We start from the raw sequence: 19,339 nt of genomic DNA, 5'->3' as shown, positions 1-19,339 counted from the left end.
CACAGTCTTAATTTATGTTGTACAGGCGAAGTAACTGAGGCCCAGAGAAGTTAAGTGACTTGCCCAAGGTCACACAGCAGACAAGCAGCGGAGGCGGCATTAGAACCCACGTCCTTTGACTCCCAAGCTCGAGCCATGTTACGTCTCTTGAGTCTAGAGGACGGGGAGACAGACAGGAATGCAAATAAAGTGTTTCTTTGAGCATTTTATGTACGAAAAAATAAAAGGACAGCTCCCTGGGGTTACCCCTGCTGTCGTGTATTAAACAGGAGGAAGAGCACATACACACTCATCCTCTGGGGCTGGATGGGCTGGACGCGGTCCCTCCATCTGGCCTTCTGGCCCTGTCCAGGACTACCCCTCGGACCAATCAATCAATCAATCAATCAATCATATTTATTGAGCACCTACTGTGTGCAGAGCACTGTACTAAGCGCTTGGGAAGTACAAGTTGGCAACATATAGAGACAGTCCCTAACCAACAGTGGACTCAGGAGGGCCTCGGCTCCATCCTCTGCTTCCAGCCCCCCGCAACGGCTCCCAGTTTCCCCAGCAGAAACCCCCCACCCCCAGTCCGTCCTCTGGGAGGCAGCCGGAGTCTAGCCGGGAAGTCCTTCCAGTTCTCTGATGGCATTTATTAAGCGCTTACTATGCGCAAAGCATTGTTCTAAGCGTGGGGGAGGTTACACGGTGATCAGGTTGTCCCACGGGGGGCTCACAGTCTTCACCCCCATTTTCCAGATGAGGTAACTGAGGCCCAGAGAAGTGATGTGACTTGCCCAAAGTCACACAGCTAAGTGGCGGATCCGGGATTTGAACCCATGACCTCTGACTCCAAAGCCCGGGCTCTTTCCACTGAGCCACGCTGCTGCCTTTTCTTCTCTCCTGTCTCGGGGCGGGCGGAGAGAGCAGGGCCCCACGCTGTCTCCCGGGGCCCAGGCCTGGGCAGGGACGAGGTGAGGAGGAGGAGGAGGGAGAAAGGAAGGGAACAGGGGAAAGCGGCGTGGCTCAGTGGAAAGAGCACGGGCTTTGGAGTCAGAGTTCATGGGTTCGAATCCTGCCTCTGCCACTTGTCAGCTGTGTGACTTTGGACAAGTCACTTCACTTCTCTGGGCCTCAGTTCCCTCATCTGGAAAATGGGGATTAAGATTGTGAGCCCCCCCATGGGCCAACCTGATCACCTTGTAGCCTCCCCATCGCTTAGAACAGTGCTTTGCACGTAGTAGGTGCTTAATAAATGGCATTATTATTAAGGGGCGAGGAGGGAGGGTGAGGAGGGAGGCCCCCGCTGGGTTTCCGGCCAGAGTGGCCGAGGGGCGCGGCTCCCGCTGACCAGGCCCAAGGAGCGGATGTGTCCAGAGCCGAGGGTTTCCTGCCTGATAAACCAGGCCCTGCCCCCGGGACCCGCGGGTCTGGGCCTTCCTGGACCCTCCCGGACCCTCTCGGACCTCAGGGCAGCGGAGTGACCCCATCCCGGGTGGGGTCTGGCTGGGGTGGGCGGCAGGGGGTAGGGAGGACAGTGGTCTCAGGGTTCCGGCCGGTCCCCGGGTTGCAGATCATCATCATCATCAATCGTATTTATTGAGCGCTTACTATGTGCAGAGCACTGTACTAAGCGCTTGGGAAGTACAAATTGGCAACATATAGAGACAGTCCCTACCCAACAGTGGGCTCACAGTCTAAAAGGGGGAGACAGAGAACAAAACCAAACATACTAACAAAATAAAATAAATAGAATAGATATGTACAAGTAAAATAAATAAATAGAGTAATAAATACATGCAAACATATATACCCATCATCATCAATTGTATTCATTGAGTGCTTACTGTGTGCCCAGAGACATGAAGTGACTTGACCAAAGTCACACAGCAGACAAGTGGCAGAGTGGGATTAGTATGTTTGGTTTTGTCTCCCCCTTAAGCGCCTCCAGAATGCTTAATCAATCAATCAATCAATCAATCAATCATATTTATTGAGCGCTTACTGTGTGTGGAGCATTCATTCAACCGTATTTATTGAGCGCCTGCTGTGTGCAGAGCACTGTACTAAGCGCTTGGGAAGTACAAGTTGGCAACATATAGAGACAGTCCCTACCCAACAGTGGGCTCACAGTCTAAAAGGGGGAGACAGAGAACAAAACCAAACATACTAACAAAATAAAATAAATAGAATAGATATGTACAAGTAAAATAAATAAATAAATAAATAGAGTAATAAATATGTACAAACATATATACAGGTGCTGTGGTTAAGGGAAGGAGGTAAGATGGGGGGGATGGAGAGGGGGATGGGGGGAGAGGAAGGAAGGGGCTCAGTCTGGGAAGGCCTCCTGGAGGAGGTGATATGAGATATGAGGCGTGGGGCCGGGGTCCTCAGGTTCCGGCTGTGGGGACGATGAGGCCGGTGAACCCGGGTTCTGCCTGGGGTGGGGGGCGATGGGACATTGGTGGAAAGAGCCCGAGCTTGGGAGTCAGAGGTCGTGGGTTCTAAACCCGGCCCCCGCCACTGGTCAGCTGGGTGACTTCACTTCTCTGGGCCTCAGATACCTCCTCTGTAAAATGGGGATAATCATAATGATGATGATGATGGCATTTATTAAGCACTTACTATGTGCAAAGCGCTGTTCTAAGCGCTGGGGTGGTTACAGGGTGATCAGGTTGTTCCACGTGGGGCTCACAGTCTTCATCGCCATTTTACAGATGAGGTAACTGAGGCCCAGAGAAGTTGAGTGACTTGCCCAAAGTCACACAGCTGACAAGTGGAGGAGTCAGGATTGGAACCCATGACCTTTGACTCCAAAGCCCCTACTCTTTCCTCTGAGCCACGCTGCTTCTTATGAAGACTGTAAGCCCCACGGGGGGCAACCTGAGTACCTTGTATCTATCCCATTGCTTAGAACGGTGCTTGGCACCTGTATATATGTTTGTACATATTTATTACTCTATTTATTTATTTATTTTACTTGTACATATCTATTCTATTTATTTTATTTTGTTAGTATGTTTGGTTTTGTTCTCTGTCTCCCCCTTTCAGACTGTGAGCCCACTGTTGGGTAGGGACTGTCTCTATAGGTTGCCAACTTGTACTTCCCAAGTGCTTAGTACAGTGCTCGGCACACAGTAAGCGCTCAATAAATACGATTGATTGATTGATTGGCAAATAGTAAATGTTTACTAAATAGAAAGCACTTACCAAATCCCATTATTATTATTGTTATTATTACGCTCCTCCACCTGCTCCCCTTCCAATCCTCTCTCTGCTGGGTGGACTCAGGGGAACACACTAGGGGATTCATGGAAGCTGGAGAGGGGAGGGCAACTTGGAGGGCCCCATTTATTCTCATCCCATTCTCCTCATTGAGGTTGCAATGGGGATTTCTAAATCTTCAGTGTGCACTGGGTGCCGAGTATTGTACCTACTATGTGCAGAGCGCTGTGCTAGGCCCTTCCTGCATGCAGAGAGCTGTGCTGGATGCCTACTGTGTGCAGAACGCTGTACTGGGCGACTGCTGTGTGCAGAGCACTGTACTCGGCGTCTTCTGTTTACAGAGCATGGTAATAATAATGATGATATTTGTTAAGCACTTACTATGTGCGAAGCACTGTTCTAAGCGCGGGGAGGGGGGATACAAGGTGTTCAGTTTGTCCCACGTGGGGCTCACTCTTAATCCCCATTTTACAGATGAGGTAACTGAGGCACAGAGAAGTTAAGTGACTTGCCCAAAGTCACACAGCTGACAAGCGGCGGAGCAGGAATTAGAACCCATGACCCATGGTAGAAAAGAAGGGTACCTAGTGGATAGAGCCCGGGTTTGAGAATCTGCTCTGCCACTTGTCTGCTGTGTGACCTTGGGTACGACACTTATCGTCTCTGTGCCTCATCTGTAAAAAGGGGATTGCTTGTGAGCCCCTTTCATTCATTCATTCATTCGATCATATTTATTGAGCGCTTACTGTGTGCAGAGCACTGAACTAGGCGCTTGCGAAGTACAAGCCGGCAACATGGGACATGGATACAGATTATCGTGTATCTACCCAGCGCTTAGTATACTGCATGGTACAGAGTAAGCGCTTAACAAATACTATTAGTCTTTCAGACTGTGAGCCCACTGTTGGGTAGGGACTGGCTCTATATGTTGCCAACTTGTACTTCCCAAGCGCTTAGTACAGTGCTCTGCACACAGTAAGCGCTCAATAAATATGATTGATTGATTGATTGATTATTATGAGAAGCAGCATGGCTCAGTGGAAAGAGCCCGGGCTTGAGAGCCAAAGGTCGTGGGTTCTAATCCCGGCTCCACCACTTGTCAGCTGTGTGACTGTGGGCAAGTCACTTCACTTCTCTGTACCTCAGTGACCTCACCTGTAAAATGGGGGTTAAGACTGTGAGCCCCACATGGGACAACCTGATTACCTTGTATCTCCCCCAGCGCTTAGAACAGTGCTCGGCACATAGTAAGCGCTTAACAAATATCGTCATTATTATTATTATTATTAAAAAAAACCCAAAACCTGCATGCAAAGCACTGTACTGATCTCCTCCTGTGCTCAAATAATGATAGTATTTGTTAAGTGCTTACTGTGTGCCAAGCACTGAATATTACCCTCTCACAAGCACAGTGCTCTGCACATAGTAATTGCTCAATAAACGACATTGATTGATTGAATGATTGATTGCTAGTTGGCTTTCCAATATTCCTTAATATAAAGTTTCTTTTCACATTTCTCTTCTACCAAATCTGTTATTGTGGGAGCACGAACACAAAGTACAGTGCTCTGCACATACCGAGTGCTCAATAATTGCCAGTGATCAACTGACCTATGCTAATGAAGGTGGCAGGTGCTTTCGTTTTACAAGTAGGTGGAAGGTCAATTTATGCCTCCAGCCAAATTATTTCTCTGGTGAAGGGAGACCTTTTTGAAAGAAGTCTCAAGCACCGTTTCCCATGAGCTTTCCTTCCTCAGAAAGTCTTGTTTCATTCATTTCTTGTGTCATTCATTGTTTTGTTGTATTGTTACGTTGCCAACTTGTACTCCCCAAGCGCTTAGTATACTGCTCGGCACGCAGTAAGCGCTCAATAAATACGATTGATTGATTGATGATTGTCTGTCTCCCCCTTCTAGACTGTGAGCTCACTGTTGGGTAGGGACCGTTTCTATATGTTGCCGACTTGGACTTCCCAAGCGCTTAGTACAGTGCTCTGCACACAGTAAGCGCTCAATAAATACAATTAATTGATTGATTGGTGATTAGAGAAGCAGTGTGGCTCAGTGGAAAGAGCCCGGGCTTTGGAGTCAGAGGTCATGGGTTCACACCCCGGCTCTGCCAATTGTCAGCTGTGTGACTTTGGGCAAGTCACTTCACTTCTCTGTGCCTCAGTTCCCTCATCTGGAAAATGGGGATGAAGACTGTGAGCCCCCCGAGGGACAACCTGATCACCTTGTAACCTCCCCAGCGCTTAGAACAGTGCTTTGCACATAGTAAGCGCTTAATAAATCCTATTATTATTATTGGTGAAAGCTGAATGCCATCCCTATCCGGTGGGGACAACCCCCTCCCCCCGTGAGGCCCCAGCCCCAAGCAATCATTGACCACAGCTGTTGGAAAAAGCACTCCATCTTTCCCGAGCAGCGCCAGGCCGGTTTTCCAGGCGCAGGAGGCCCGGGACGAGGCTAATTCTTCCTGTTCCGTGGGAAGGGCGTCTTGTGGGGGTCGGGCCCGGGTTTGGCCGGGGGTGCGCGGAAGCTGAGCTCCTTCCTCCGGACCCGCAGCTGCAGCAGGTCGAAGGCGGCCTGGACTTGGGCCTGCAGCCTTCGCCCCGCAGCCCCCAGCCGGGCGCCCACCGCCCCCCGCACCACCCTCTCCAGCACCTGCGGACGCGGGACAGACCCTCAGGCCGGGGAAGGGGGTCCCCGCATCCCTCCCCACCCCCCCAAGCCCAGACCACCCCTTCAGCCTCCTGTCTGTGGCTCTACTAGGCAGAACTACCCCAGAGGGGATCTTTGGGCTGGTGTTTTGTGTCTTCCCCTCATCCCGGCTCCACCAATTCTCAGCTACGTGACTTTGGGCAAGTCACTTTGCTTCTCTGTGCCTCAGTTCCCTCATCTGTAAAATGGGGGTTAAGACTCTGAGCCCCCCCCCGTGAGATAACCTGATCACCTTGTAACCTCCCCAGCGCTCAGAACAGTGCTTTGCACATGGTAAACGTGTAATAAATGCCATCATCATCATTATTACTATTATTCTCCTGCTTCACCCTCCTGCTCTCTCCCTATAAAATGGGGATTAAGACTCTGAGCCCCCCTGTGAGATAACCTGATCACCTTGTAACCTCCCCAGCGCTTAGAACAGTGCTTTGCACATGGTAAATGAGTAATAAATGCCATCATCATCATTATTATTATTATTCTCCTGCTTCACCCCCCTGCTCTCTCCCTGTAAAATGGGGATTAAGACTCTGAGCCCCCCCCGTGGGATAACCTGACAACCTTGTAACCTCCTCAGTGCTTAGAACAGTGCTTTGCACACAGTAAGGCACTTAATAAATGCCATTATTATTATTATTACACTCACCACCCCCTGCCTGACCCCAGCCTCCCGGCAGGCTCCATCTCCCCTAGGCCTCCAATGGCCCAATTTGACTGGATTCTGGACGCCCCTTCCTCCCCCCCAGGCCCCTCACCTCTCTGTCCAGGCCCTGCCCCCTGGGCACCTGCAGCTCCTCCTGGGCCTCGCTCAGGGCCTGCTTGGTCTCCAGCAGCGGCGGGGCCGGGCGGCTCAAGATCTCGGCCTCCTCTTGGCTCAGCTCTGCCAGCCTCTGGCGATGCAGCCAGGAGTCCCGATCGGTGCCCTCGGCCAGTGGGGCGGGCTGCGGTGGCAGACAGAGCTGGAGGCGGGCGGTCTCTCGCTTCTCCTCGGGTGCCCGGACCAGGACACACTGGTAGAGCCGGAAGTGGCAGAGGTAGGTGTGGTGGACGTAGGCACAGAGGGCATCCAGGTGAGAGGGGCTCAGCCAGGCCCTGGCGCTTTGGAGCTTGTATCCGAGGACGGCCACAGCCGAGGCCAGAGAGACACCTGCGGGGGCGGGGGAGACGGAAGGATCTGGGTTCTAATTCTGACTCCACCGAGTGTCTGCTGTGACTTTCACTTTTCCGGGCCTCGGTTAACTCATCTGTAAAATTGGGATGAAGACCGTGAGGCCCAGGTGGGACAGGGACTGTGTCCAATCCGATTTGCTTGTATCCACTTCAGTACTGAGAACAGTGCCTCACACATAGTAATGCTTAACGAATGCCAGAATTATTATCATCTTGTGCCCCCCTGCTCCCCACATTCCAAGCTTCCCACGTTTGGGTCCCGCCCGGGGGTTGGCACAGGGGTAAACTTGGACCCAATGAGACAAGCAATGATGGCCAAATTATGTTATTAGTAATAGGGAACCACTGGGCATTTGTGGAGGGCTCTTAGCGTCTCACGTTAGTTAGCAACATCCCCAGGAAGGAGGGAGAGGCCCATGATATTGCTCCCATTTTGCAGATGAAGATGCCAAGCCCCAGAGAGGTTAAGTGACTTGCCAGAGGTCACGCATAAGGCCAGTGGCATGGGGAGTGGGGGACGGTTAGAACCTCGCTCTCCTGATTTCCGGTCCCACGCTCTTTTGGTTAGGCCTTGCCCTTTCCCTGCAATGAGAGCTCATTCGATTCAAATTGCACCTCCCTCCTCCCTTAGCCCTACTTGGGGCACACAATTTGTCTCTGCTTTGGGGTGGTCGAGCCCCTCCCACTCCACACTGTATCAGGGCCCAGGGTGACTCTGGTGGTCTCTGTTCCACCAGGAATTATGTCAGGCTGTAATCCTGCAGACAGAGCTCTCCCTGTATCTCGATCTCACGTGTCTCGCCGCCGACCCCTCGAACACATCCTACCTCTGGCCTCGAACACCCTCCCTCCTCGTATCTGACAATCACCCTCTCCCTGTTCAAAGCCTTACTGAAGGCACATCTCCTCAAGAGGCCTTCCCTGACTTGGCCCTTCTTTCTTCTTTTCCCTCTCTCTTCTGTGCCCCTCCGACTTGCTCCCTAAATTCATCCACCCCCCGCCACCCCCAGGCCCATAACACTTATGTACATGTCCGTCATTTGTTTATATTAATGTCTGTTATCCCCTCTAGACCAAACTCGTTGTGGGCAGGGAATGTATCTGTTGATTGTTAGATTGTACTCTCTTTAGTGCTCAGTACAGGGCTCTACACACAGTAAGCTCTCAATAAATACGATTGAACGAAAGAAGTTTTTCCCAGATGACTGTGACCCCTGAGCCCCTCCTGACTGGTCCAGGAGGCTGTTTGGTTGACAGCTGCTTCCCGGAGCGATGGGGACTCCCTCTACCCTTCCCACCTCCTCCTGCCTTCTGGCCTGTCCGGCTGCTGTGCCAACAGGGACTGCCAAACTGCTCACGGCTCGGAGGAGGGAAGAGCAGGGGGTGATGCCGGCGGGGTCAAGGGAGGGTGTGCGGTGCCAGGACAGGTCATCCCGCGGCATCTGGCCGGACCCTCGAGGATATGTCTGGTCTCCAGGAGCCAGAGCCCACAGAGTCCTTGCCGGCCCCATGGACCCCAAGGAGGCCACCGGTCGTGACTCAGGCCTGGATTAGGGCCCCGGGAGAGGGCGGGGAGGCTTCCCGCAGACAGGCGTGTGTCTGCACGTCGAGCTGGCCTGCGGGGTGGGGCTGGCATTGGCACAGGCAGCCCGGGTTCCTGCTGGCACCCCCCACTCCCTGGGGGCCAGCACCTGCACGGGATTCTCAGGGGCTCGTGGGTGGGGAGGGAGGGCGGCTGGGGGGGGGGAGGAATTTGAAGTGGGGGGAAGGGAGAGAGGAGAGAAAGAAAAGGAGGAAGAGAGAGGAGGTGGTGAGGGAAGAATACTAACAATTGTGGGATTCGTTAAATGCTTACTCCATTCCAAGCACCGTAGGAAGCGCTGGGATACCTCGATTATAAATAGATGGGACACAGTCCTTATCTGACACGGGGCTCACTGTCTGAGAAGGGAGATCAAGGGTTGCAGCCCCGTCTTAAAGATGAGGAAACTTGCTCAAGGTCATACAGCAAGGAAGTGGTGCGGCTGGGATTTGCATTCAGGTCTCCCGACTCCCAAGCTTGGGTTCTTTGCACTAGGCTCTGTTGCAGAGGAAGAGGAACAAGGAGGGAGAAGAAGGTGGTCTCCTCTCTCTCTCCCTACCCCTGCTCCCAGCACTGTGTGTGTGTGTGTGTGTGTGTGTGTGTGTGTGTGTGTGTGTGTGTGTGTCCGTCCATCAGACTGGCAACTCCTTAAGGACGACTGGGCTTCCTCTCCCACTCCCCCCACCACCACCCAGGGCCATGCCCTCCGTGCCCAGTGGGTGCTCAGCAAACCCTACCATTGATGTATGTATTGGCCCCTGACCTGAGTGACCTCCCTGGAATTTCCTGACTTGGTGCGGTGGAGGTGGAGAAAGAGATTGAGATCAATCCGGTTCTGGGACTGTCTCCCACCCAGGGAGAAGGAAGAGAGGGATAGCACCAGTGTCACAGAGCCCTGCCCCACCCCACTCTCTGCTGGTGATTGAGGGGGGCAGCCGGCCAGAGCCAAGGGTCTGTTTGACATGGAGAGGAGTCAGGGTCAAAGTGGGAGGACTCTGGGTAGCCCAGCTTCAAATATGCACAGAGTGGATGGATGAAACACTTACTGAGTGCCAAGCGCAATGAATGCGTTTCATTTGGTTTCAGTTTTTCACCTTTCCTCTTTCGCTGACTCTCTCTGGCTCTCCATATCTCTGCATGTCTCTCTCTCTTTCCCTCTCTCCCCCTTTTTGAGACTGGCTACTTGCCTCCCCCCAGCTGTTGCTGTCTCATGGGCCGGGACAAACGAAAGACCCGGGAAGCTTCCCCAGAGCAGCGACCTGGAAGCTTGCCAAACCCCCTCCTCCAGGAGGCCTTCCCTGACTGACCACCTCAACCCCCTCCACAGGGGCATCCGCTGGTGATTGACTGATCCGTGTCTCCTTCCCTTCTTCCCCCGTGGTCCTGGCACCGAACTCATCGGCTTCCACACCAGGTGGAAACCCTGGGGGCCGGGCCTAGTGGGGCCCCCAGCCCCGGGCGGCCTGCTCCGGCCAGCAGAAGGTGCTCCTACCTCTGGTTTCCTCCAACAGCTCCCTGATGAAGCTGACCACCTCGGCCACGGCGGGCCACGGGAAGCCTTTCTCGCCGGCAAAGATGAGGCTGTCGTAGTAGATGTCTGCCAGGATGTCCTGGCGGGGGTGGTCTCCCTCCTGCAGGAGACTCCTCAGGCACTGCCGGCCCTCCTCCTCCTGCTGGACCCCAGGGGGCAGAGGGCTTCAGGGCCCGGGAAGGGGGGAGAGAGGGGCGTCTAGACCCCGTCTGCTCTCTCCTGGACTACCTCTCTCCCGGGGACACCGCAAAGAGTCTCGGAATTCCAGGCCACAGGCCTGACCTTCTAAGGCTGTGGTTGCTAGGGATTGTGTGATGGGTAATGGGGCTCACTTAGGGGTCAGGGTCAAAACTGCAGGTTCCTCCCTGCCCCCCCACCCCCGCATCACTGGGGGTCCTCTGGCCTCTGCTGTGGAGGAGGGAAGAGACTCCCTGGGTGGGTTGGCTGACCCCCAGCCTCAGATTCTGCCAGACAACAATTCTCCCCTGCCCTCCTCGAGGGGTCCCCTCTCCCCACATTGGCCCATCTCCTCGGACCTTGGGAGGGGGCATGACCATGGGAGGGGGGCAGGAGTGAACCAGCCTCTGCCATTCTGCCTTGACCCCTTCCCTCAGCTCTGCTGCAGGACTGGGCAGCCCGGGCTGAGAAGCAGCATGGCAAAGTGGATAGAGCGCTTGCCTGGGAGTCAGAAGGTCATGGGTTCTAATCCTGTCTCCACCACTTGTCTTCTGTGTTACCTTTGGCGAGTCACTTCACTTCTCTGTGCCTTAGTTGCCGCATATGTAAAATGGGGAATAAGACTGTGAGCCCTATGTGGGACAGATCATTCCAACCCAGTTTGCTTCCCTGCTTCCCCTGCAGGGGAAGGGAATAAGCCCACCTACTCCCATCCCTCTTCGTCCCCAGGTCACCAGCCTTAAGTAATAACAATAATAATAATTATGGTATTTGCTAAGTGCTTACTATGTGCCAGGCACTGTACTAAGTGCTGGGGTGGATACAAGCACGTCGGGTTGGACGTGGTCCCTGTCCTGCATGGTGCTCACAGTCTTATTTCTCATTTTACACCTGAGGTCCAGAGACGTGAAGTGACTCGCCCAAGGCCATATAAGCAGACAAGTGGCAGAGCCAGGATTAGAACCCATGAGCTTCTGACAACCAGGCCTGTGCTCTATCCACTATGGCCTGCTGCTTCATCTGCCCAGAATTGTGGGTCAGAAGCCCCAGCCCCTGGTCTGCTGTCTTCTTGGGGCAGGGAACCCAGTAGTTCCCAATCCCTGCCACGGCTCTGAATCAGCCTCCACCCCAATCCCCTGTGGTAACGGGCCACCCTGCCTGAAGACAGGGGATTTACTGAAGTAAACTCTCAGATTGACTTGCTTCTCCCCCATTACCCCGGCGTGATGCTGTGGGCCTCTCTGGCCCCAGCTTGCCCCCAAGATGCAGCAGGGTTTGCTAGGGGTTCTCTGATGTATAATGGGGCCAAGATACCCCTTATGATAAGGCCCCTCGTGCCTCGAGTTTCCAGGCTGGACCCTCCTCTCCCCCAACCAGCCCTGCCCCCAGACTCAGGGAGAGATGGGGAAGGGCTTTCACTGGGTCAGACACGAGTGTAGGTGGAGCCTCTGGAGGAGGAGTAAGGGGACACTAAAAGAGTTGGTCAGTGGGCCCCCACACCCATCCTCTTTGGGGCTGGGGTCCTGGTTGATTGGGGGGTGTGTGCCTAGTTCTGGGGACCCCTCAGCATTATATTCTCTCCCTGGGCTGTGCAGGGAGGGTGGGAGGGGAGACAGGGTCACCTGCAGCGAGAAGATTCTCCTCACATCCTGGGTGGACAAAGTCGCCATTGGCTCAGCGGGTTGCTCTCCAGCACTGGCCCACCCCCTGGGCAGCTTTGTGAGGTCACTTCCTCTTTTTCTTGGCCCCTGACACCTATACTAGCACATACGTACATGCAAACCCTCACACGAAGGTATTTTATTTTTATTTTATTTTATTTTATTTTATTTTATTTTGCTAGTATGTTTGGTTTTGTTCTCTGTCTCCCCCTTTTAGACTGTGAGCCCACTGTTGGGCAGGGACTGTCTCTATATGTTGCCAATTTGTACTTCCCAAGCGCTTAGTACAGTGCTCTGCACATAGTAAGCGCTCAATAAATACGATTGATGATGATGATGATGATGATGATGATGATGATGATGTTGCCTAGTGGCTAGAACATGGGCCTGGGAATCAGAGGACCTGGGTTCTAATCGCAGCTCCGCTATCTGTCTGCTTTATGCCGCTGGGGCAAGTCACTTAACTTCTTTGTGCCTCATTTGCCTCATCTGTAAATTGGGGATTCAAACTGTGACTGTGCCCAACCTGATCAGCTTGCACGGTGTAGTGGATAGAGCACGGGCCTGGGAATAAGAAGGCTGTAATCCAGGCTCTGTCACTTGTTTGCTGTGTGGCCCTGGGCAAGTCACTTCACTGTGTCTCAGTTACCTCATCTATAAAATGAGGATTCAGACTGAGAGCCCCATGTGGGACAGAAATTGTGTCCAACCTGATTTGCTTGTGTCCACCCCAGCGCTTAGTATAGTGCCTTACACCTAGTAAGCACTTAACAAATACCACTATTATTATTATTATTACCCTCTGGACTGTAGGCTCACTATAGGCAGGGAACACGTCTGCTAATTCATTCACTCGCATTTACTGAGCGCTTACTATGTGCAGAGCACTGTACTAAGCAGTTGGGAGAGTATTATTCTGTTGTACTCTCCCAAGTGCTTAAACAAGTGCTCTGCACATACTAAACAATAAATGTGATTGATCTACCCCAGGATAGTGCCTGGCACTTAGTAAGTGCTTAACAAATACCATAAAAACAAAATATTTGTCAGGCCACAGATCTGGGCCACAGTTTCCCCCTCTGTAAAATAGTAATAAAAATAACTATAATTGTAGTCTTAAACACTTGATATGTGCCAAGCGCTGTATTGAGCCCTGGGGTAGGTACAGATCGTCAAATCCCACATGGGGTTCCTAACCTAAGTAGGAAGGAGAACAGGTATTGAATCCCCATTTTGCAAAGGAGGGAACTGAGGCAGGGAGAAATTGTGACTTACCCAAAGTCACATAGCAAGTAAGTGGCAAATCTGGGATTAGAACCCAGGTCCTCTTACACCCAGGCCCATGCCCTTTCCATGTTGGGATTTTGTTTGTTTTTCTGTATCTGCTAAGTGTTTCCTATGTGTCAGGCACTGTACTAAGTGGTAGGGTAGATGCAAAACTGCGAAGGTAAGACACAGTCCATGTCCCGCTTGGCGCTCATAGTCTTAATCCTCACTTTCCCCATTAAGTAACTGAAGTACAGAGAAGTGAAATGACTTGCCCAAGGTCACCCAACAGATAAGGGGTAGAGCAGGTTAGAACCCAGGTCCTTCTGAATCCCAGGCCTACGCTGTATCCACTAGGCCACGTTGCTATCCCAAATGGGAATTCAATGGGAATTGAATACGCTTTCACCCCCTCCCCAGACGGTGAGCCCCATATGGGACAGAGACACTGTCTGATTTGACAATATCTCGTATCAATCAGTGATACTTATTGAGCGCTTACTGTGCAGATCGGGTCTGACCTTGCTTACTGTGAAACCCATCCCACTCCAGACGTATCTCAGAAGCCCCCCACCCCTGGCTGATTTCCAGAGCTGAGCTAGAGTACCCCTCTCCCCACACCGACGTTTCCAGGTTCTAAGGGAGCACATTTTGAAGGCTGTCTCCCCAGTAAAATCTAGGTGACCCCCGCAACCCCTCGCCAGCTCCTTCCTTACCATCCATAGTGTAGCACGGGGCTGGAAGTCAGAAGGTCATGGGTTTGAATCCCGGCTCCCCCACTTGTCTGCTGGGTGACCTTGGGCAAATCACTTCGCTTCTCTGTGCCTCAGTTACCTCATCTATAAAATGGGGATTGAGACTGTGAGCCCCACATGGGACAGGAATTGTGTCCAACTTGATTAGCTTGTGTCTACCCCAGCACTTAGTACAGTGCCTAACAAATGCCATCGTTATTATTATTACCCTCTCCCTTTAGGGGCGAGGGCTTGTGCTTGGCGATCTTGAAAGACTGTGCCACCTCAGAGCGACCCTCCCTCCCCCTGGGCACCTGAAGGGTCCCTTGTCCTCGGGTAGGCCCTCCTCCTGCCCCCTCTTCCTTAAGCTAATGATCTCCGCTACAGCGGCCCCCGGCCCCGTGATAATCCTCTTGGCCTCCCGCCTCCTCTAATCCAGACCCGAAGCGGGAGGAGGTTGAGGGGTCGACTGTCCATCTGACTCTACCTGTGCCCCTCTGCCCGGGTGTGACGGGCACAGACCCAGCCGAGGAGACTCTTAGGAGGGCCGGGTGTGGTCTGGGGCGTCCAGGTGGCTCCTGGAGACCCTGTGTGGCCCCCAGAGAGCAAGGGATCCTGGTGGGAGCCAAAGTCGGCGTGACCCAGATCCTGGAGCCCTCGGGAGGGTAAGGCAGAGCCGAGCACTGGGCGCGGAGGGAAGGGAGTTGCCGAGGGGCAACTGAATGGGGCTGAGAGCTGAAGATACTTTTCAACAAACATTGTGCTGGGCACTGACTGTTTGGAGTGCTGTGCTGGGCACTTGCCGTGAGCAGAACACTGTGCTGAACTCCTACTCTGGATGAGTAGAGAGGGTTGGGCTGAGTGCCTGGGTGCGGAGCTCTGTGTTGGATGCCTGCTCTGTGCAGAGCATTGCGTTGAACCCATACTGTGTGCAGAGTGCTGCACTTTGCTGTGTACTTGCTATATGTAGAGCACTGTACTGGGTGTTGACTGCGGGCAGAGTCCTGGGCTGGCTCTTCGCTGTGTGCAATGCTGTGATGAAGCTTGGCCGTGTTGCAGGATGCTGTCCTGGGTGTCTGTCGGGGGTTGGGCGTCCTCTGTGCCCAGTGAGGAAAGGTGAGGAAGGCCTGTCAATCAGTCTGTCGATTGTATTTATTGCTTGCTGTGTGCAGAGCACTGGGCTAAACAATAAACGGGCACATTCCCTGCCCACGTGTCTGTAGGTGGAGTGAGCGGAGTACCCAAGCTGGCTGGATTCTTCATCCCTGGGGGATGGGGACAGGGGATGGACAGCTTGGCAGACATGGCAAGGCAACCGAGGTCCAGGGCCGAGGATAGAGGTGTTTGGGTGGCCCAGTCAGTTCTGGTTCTCCACGGGGAAGACCACCTGCTCGTCTACTCCTGCTCTGGGCCCCTCTCTGCCCCAGCCACCCCTGCTTCTCCACCTGGGATTCCCTCCCTTCCCTCTCTCCCCCTACTTTAACCCATCTTAAAGGTTCCTGAAATCCCACCTCCTCCTCCAGGAGGTCTTCCTCCATCAGTCTGCTCCCCAGGTCAACCCCTCCCAACTACGGCTCCAGCTCTTGCCCCCTCCCAGCCCCCCATAGCACTTTTGTAACCCTCCATCTCCATCCTCTACTGGTTCACCGCTCATTTATCCAATGATCCATCCACCTTTCCATCCTCTTCTTCCTCCCATCTGTAAATCATTTCTGGGTCTGCTCACTCTACTTGCCCGAAAGCTCACTGAGGGCAGGGATCGTGTCTACTAACTCCATTGTCCTCTCCCAAGTGCCCAGTACTGTGTTTTGCACACAGTAGACCTGTAAGCTCCTCGAGGGCAGGGATCATAAAGAAGAAAATTATCGAGAAGCAGAAAGAGCTTGGGCTTTTGAGTCAGAGGACATGGGTTCTAATCTCAGCTCTGCCACATACCTTCTGTGTGACCTTGGGCAAATCCCTTAACTTCTCTGTGCCTCAGTTTCCTCAACTGTAAAATGGGGATTCAGTATCTGTTCTCCCTCCTACTTTGACTGTGAGCCCCTTGTGGGACCTGAGTATCTTGTATTTACCCCAGTGCTTAGAACAGGGCTTGGCACATAGTAGATGCTTACCAAATAGCCCAATTGTTATCACTCCTTCTGGCTCTGTTGTAGTCATCCAAGTGTTCATTTCAGTGCTCTGCACACAGTAATAATAATAATAATGTCATTTATTAAGCGCTTACTATGTGTAAAGCACTGTTCTAAGTGCTGGGGAGGTTACAAGGTGATCAGCTTGTCCCACGTGGGGCTCACAGTCTTCATCCCCATTTCACAGATGAGGTAACTGAGGTTCAGAGAAGTGAAATGACTTGCCCAGCAGACAGTAAGCTCCTTGAGGACAGGGATTGTGTGTGTGCTGTCTCTTGAATTTTCTCCTCAGTACCCAGTAGAGCGTTCAGCACACAGTCAGAGCTCAGCCCATACTATTGAGAGGTGATTGAGGGAGAGGGCAGAATTTGAATCTAGAGAGCTGTTCTCTACTCTTCATTCCCATCTGGGCTGAATACTGCTCACCTGGGGTAGGGGACAATGTCTCTAACCTTAAGCCCCTCGTCCCCCACTCCCCCCGGTTTTGTCTCTCTTCTACTGGGCCTTCTGCAGTGCCCACCAGGTCTGGGGCAGGAAGTAAGATTTGGGGGGCTGTGTTTGCCAGCACCCAGATGTCTGGCGGGGAGGTGCTGCGGAAATCCGCAGAAAGGACCCAGCTGCGGTGACCGGTGGTCAACAGCGAACAGGCTGCGGTGGGAGCTCCAGGCTGGGCTGGATTGGGCTGGACTGGGCCGGGCTGGACCAGGCCCAAGGGGTGCTCCGAGTGGGAACAGCTAATGGGATTAGCCCAGAGCCAGGGATGATTCAAGCTGGGGATTACAGGGGCTGAATCCGTCCTGCTGGGGCCTGGGGTCCCAGAGGCCTGGGTGGGGGTGACCCCTCCGGGGGTGGGGCCGGGAGGAAGAACAGGGTCGAGAAAGATGGATCAATCAACCAATCAATCAATCGTATTTATTGAGCGCTTACTGTGTGCAGAGCACTGTACTAAGCGCTTGGGAAGTACAAGTTGGCAACATATAGAGACAGTCCCTACCCAACAGTGGGCTCACAGTCTAAAAAGATGGATAGTAGGGAGCGGCGGGAGGGGGAGCTTGGGGGGCTGGGGTGGGGGAACCGGCTGGCTGGAGGGTCCTGGGGGTGGGGGGCTGGGGGAGAGAGGGGGGTAGGGGACTCGGGCATGGAGGCGATGGGGTGGAGGTTCCTGGAGGCTGGAGGGGAGGGAGTTGAGGGGGATCCTGGAGGCTGAGAGGAGGAGGCTAAGGGGGATCTTGGAGGCTGAGGGGAGAAGGGTGAGGGGGCTGCTGGAGGGGAGAGAGTTGAGGGAGATCCTGGAGGCTGGGGAGAGGGGGCTAAGGGGGCTTTTGGAGGCTGAGGGGAGGAGGGTGAGGGGGATCCTGGAGGCTGGGGAGAGGGGGCTAAGGGGGCTTTTGGAGGCTGAGGGGAGGAGGGTGAGGGGGATCCTGGAGGCTGGGGAGAGGGGGCTAAGGGGGATCTTGGAGGCTGAGGGGAGGGGGGTGAGGGGGATCCTGGAGGCTGGGGAGAGGGGGCTAAGGGGGATCTTGGAGGCTGGGGGAAATCGTGTTCCTGGGAACCACCTGCCGGTTTGACTGGTCTGTCTTCGCAGGTCCGGAGAGCGAGCGGCGCGCCCCCAGGCCCGAAGATGGCCTGCTTCTCCAGCAAGGCCCCCCGGGGCGCGGCCTTGCCCGTGTCCGGCCGGCCCCTGGGCTCCCTGCCGGGGGGCTCGGACCCCCGCCGGCCCCTGGGCTCCCTGCCGGGGGGCTCGGGCCCCCGCCGGCCCGCCTTGGCTGAGCGGGGACCGGCCCGGGCCAGCGGTCGGAGGGACCCCGGGGGGGACCCCGGCCTCCGGGGGAGGGGGACTGGGGCGCACAGAAGCCCCCAGACCCGGAAGAGCCCCCTCGAGCTGCCCGGGCTCCCGCCGAAGCCGCTCCCCAGGGCCGGCCCGAGGACGGTGGGTCACCCTTCCCCCCGGGGGGCGCGGGGCCCGGCGGAGGGAGGGGCCCAGGGAGGTCCAGGGGGATGGAGGGAATAATAATAACGGTATTTGTTAAGCCCTTACTATGTGCCAAGCACTGCCCTAAGCACAGACCGTGAGCCCCTTGTTGGGTAGGGATTGTCTTTGTTGTGGAATTGTACTCTCCAAGCGCCTGGTACAGTGCTCTGCACACAGTAAGCGCTCAATAAATTCGATTGATGATGATGATGATGATTAAGCGCTCAATAAATAGGATTGAAGGAGTAGCCCTGGGGTAGATACAAGGTAATCAGGTTGTCCCACGTGGGGCTCATAGTCTTAATCCCCGTTTTACAGATGGGGTCACTGAGGCCCAGGGGAGTGAAGTGACTTGCCCAAAGGCACACAGCTGATAAGTGGCGGAGCCGGGATTAGAACCCACAACCTCTGATTCCCAAGCCCGGGCTTTTTCCACCAAGCCAGGCTGCTTAGGGTCTCAGCGTGAAGATGTTGCCAGAGCGGCGGGCTAGCGGGCGCTGGAGGCGGCCTGGGCAACAGGGCACATTCTCACCCCCTTCCCCTCGCCCCCTTCTCACCCCACCCCAGGGCCTGCACCAAGGATCCGCCACAAGGCAGAAGAGGCCCGGCCTGGAGCAGAGCCACTTGCCCGCGATGAAGGCCAGAGAGGAGGAAGAGGAGGAGGAAGAGGAGGTGGTGCTTACCCCACATCTTCAGGCCGTCGAGGGGCTCCCGGGACTGACGGCTGCCCAGAGGAATGGTGAGTCGGGGGTCGGTGGGGGTCTGGACCTCCATGGTGAGGAGCACTGGCGAGAAGCTGCCGGAATAATAATAGTAATGATGATGGTATTTGTTAAGCGCTTTCTATGTGCCAAGCACTGTTCTAAGCCCTGGGGTAGATACGAGGAAACGGGGCTGGATTCAGTCCTGCCCCACATGGGGGGCTCACAATCTTCATCCCCGTTTTGGTAACTGAGGCAAAGAGCAGCGAATCGACTTACCCAAGGTCACACAGCAGACAAGGGGCCAAGTCATCATCATCAACAATCGTATTTATTGAGCGCTTACTATGTGCAGAGCACTGTACTAAGCGCTTGGGAAGTACAAATTGGCAACATATAGAGACAGTCCCTACCCAACAGTGGGCTCACAGTCTGAAAGGGGGAGACGGAGAACAAAACCAAACATAAAAGTCAGGTTTAGAA

General features: G+C 54.2%; 1 protein-coding gene across 1 annotated transcript; it reads right to left on the bottom strand.

Annotated features, from left to right (window-relative positions):
- Nucleotides 1–5,646: 5,646 nt before the first annotated feature.
- CX2H8orf74 (chromosome X2 C8orf74 homolog) lies at nucleotides 5,647–12,080 on the bottom strand. Its single transcript, XM_038771454.1, has 4 exons — nucleotides 12,013–12,080; nucleotides 10,175–10,352; nucleotides 6,686–7,077; nucleotides 5,647–5,873 (listed from the first exon to the last, which is right to left on the bottom strand). Exons 1-4 carry the CDS (start codon nucleotides 12,058–12,060, stop codon nucleotides 5,676–5,678), a joined length of 816 nt encoding a protein of 271 aa, XP_038627382.1. The 5' UTR covers nucleotides 12,061–12,080; the 3' UTR covers nucleotides 5,647–5,675.
- Between the last annotated feature and the right edge of the window lie 7,259 nt (nucleotides 12,081–19,339).

This window comes from Tachyglossus aculeatus, chromosome X2, assembly GCF_015852505.1.
Source record: "Tachyglossus aculeatus isolate mTacAcu1 chromosome X2, mTacAcu1.pri, whole genome shotgun sequence".
NCBI classification, from domain to species: domain Eukaryota; kingdom Metazoa; phylum Chordata; class Mammalia; order Monotremata; family Tachyglossidae; genus Tachyglossus; species Tachyglossus aculeatus.
The sequence above is the reverse complement of the archived record's forward strand: the minus strand, read 5'-3'. Positions and strand labels throughout refer to the sequence as shown.

Bases quoted from the DNA above. Each gene is read 5' to 3' on its own strand.
- CX2H8orf74 (XM_038771454.1), bottom strand. From the start codon at position 12,060: ATGGCGACTTTGTCCACCCAGGATGTGAGGAGAATCTTCTCGCTGCAG. The intron at 10,353-12,012 runs GTGACCCTGTCT...GGGGTCCAGCAG, and splicing joins GGAGAATCTTCTCGCTGCAG to GAGGAGGAGGGCCGGCAGTG. The intron at 5,874-6,685 runs GTGAGGGGCCTG...CCGCGTCCGCAG, and splicing joins GGCAGGGCCTGGACAGAGAG to GTGCTGGAGAGGGTGGTGCG.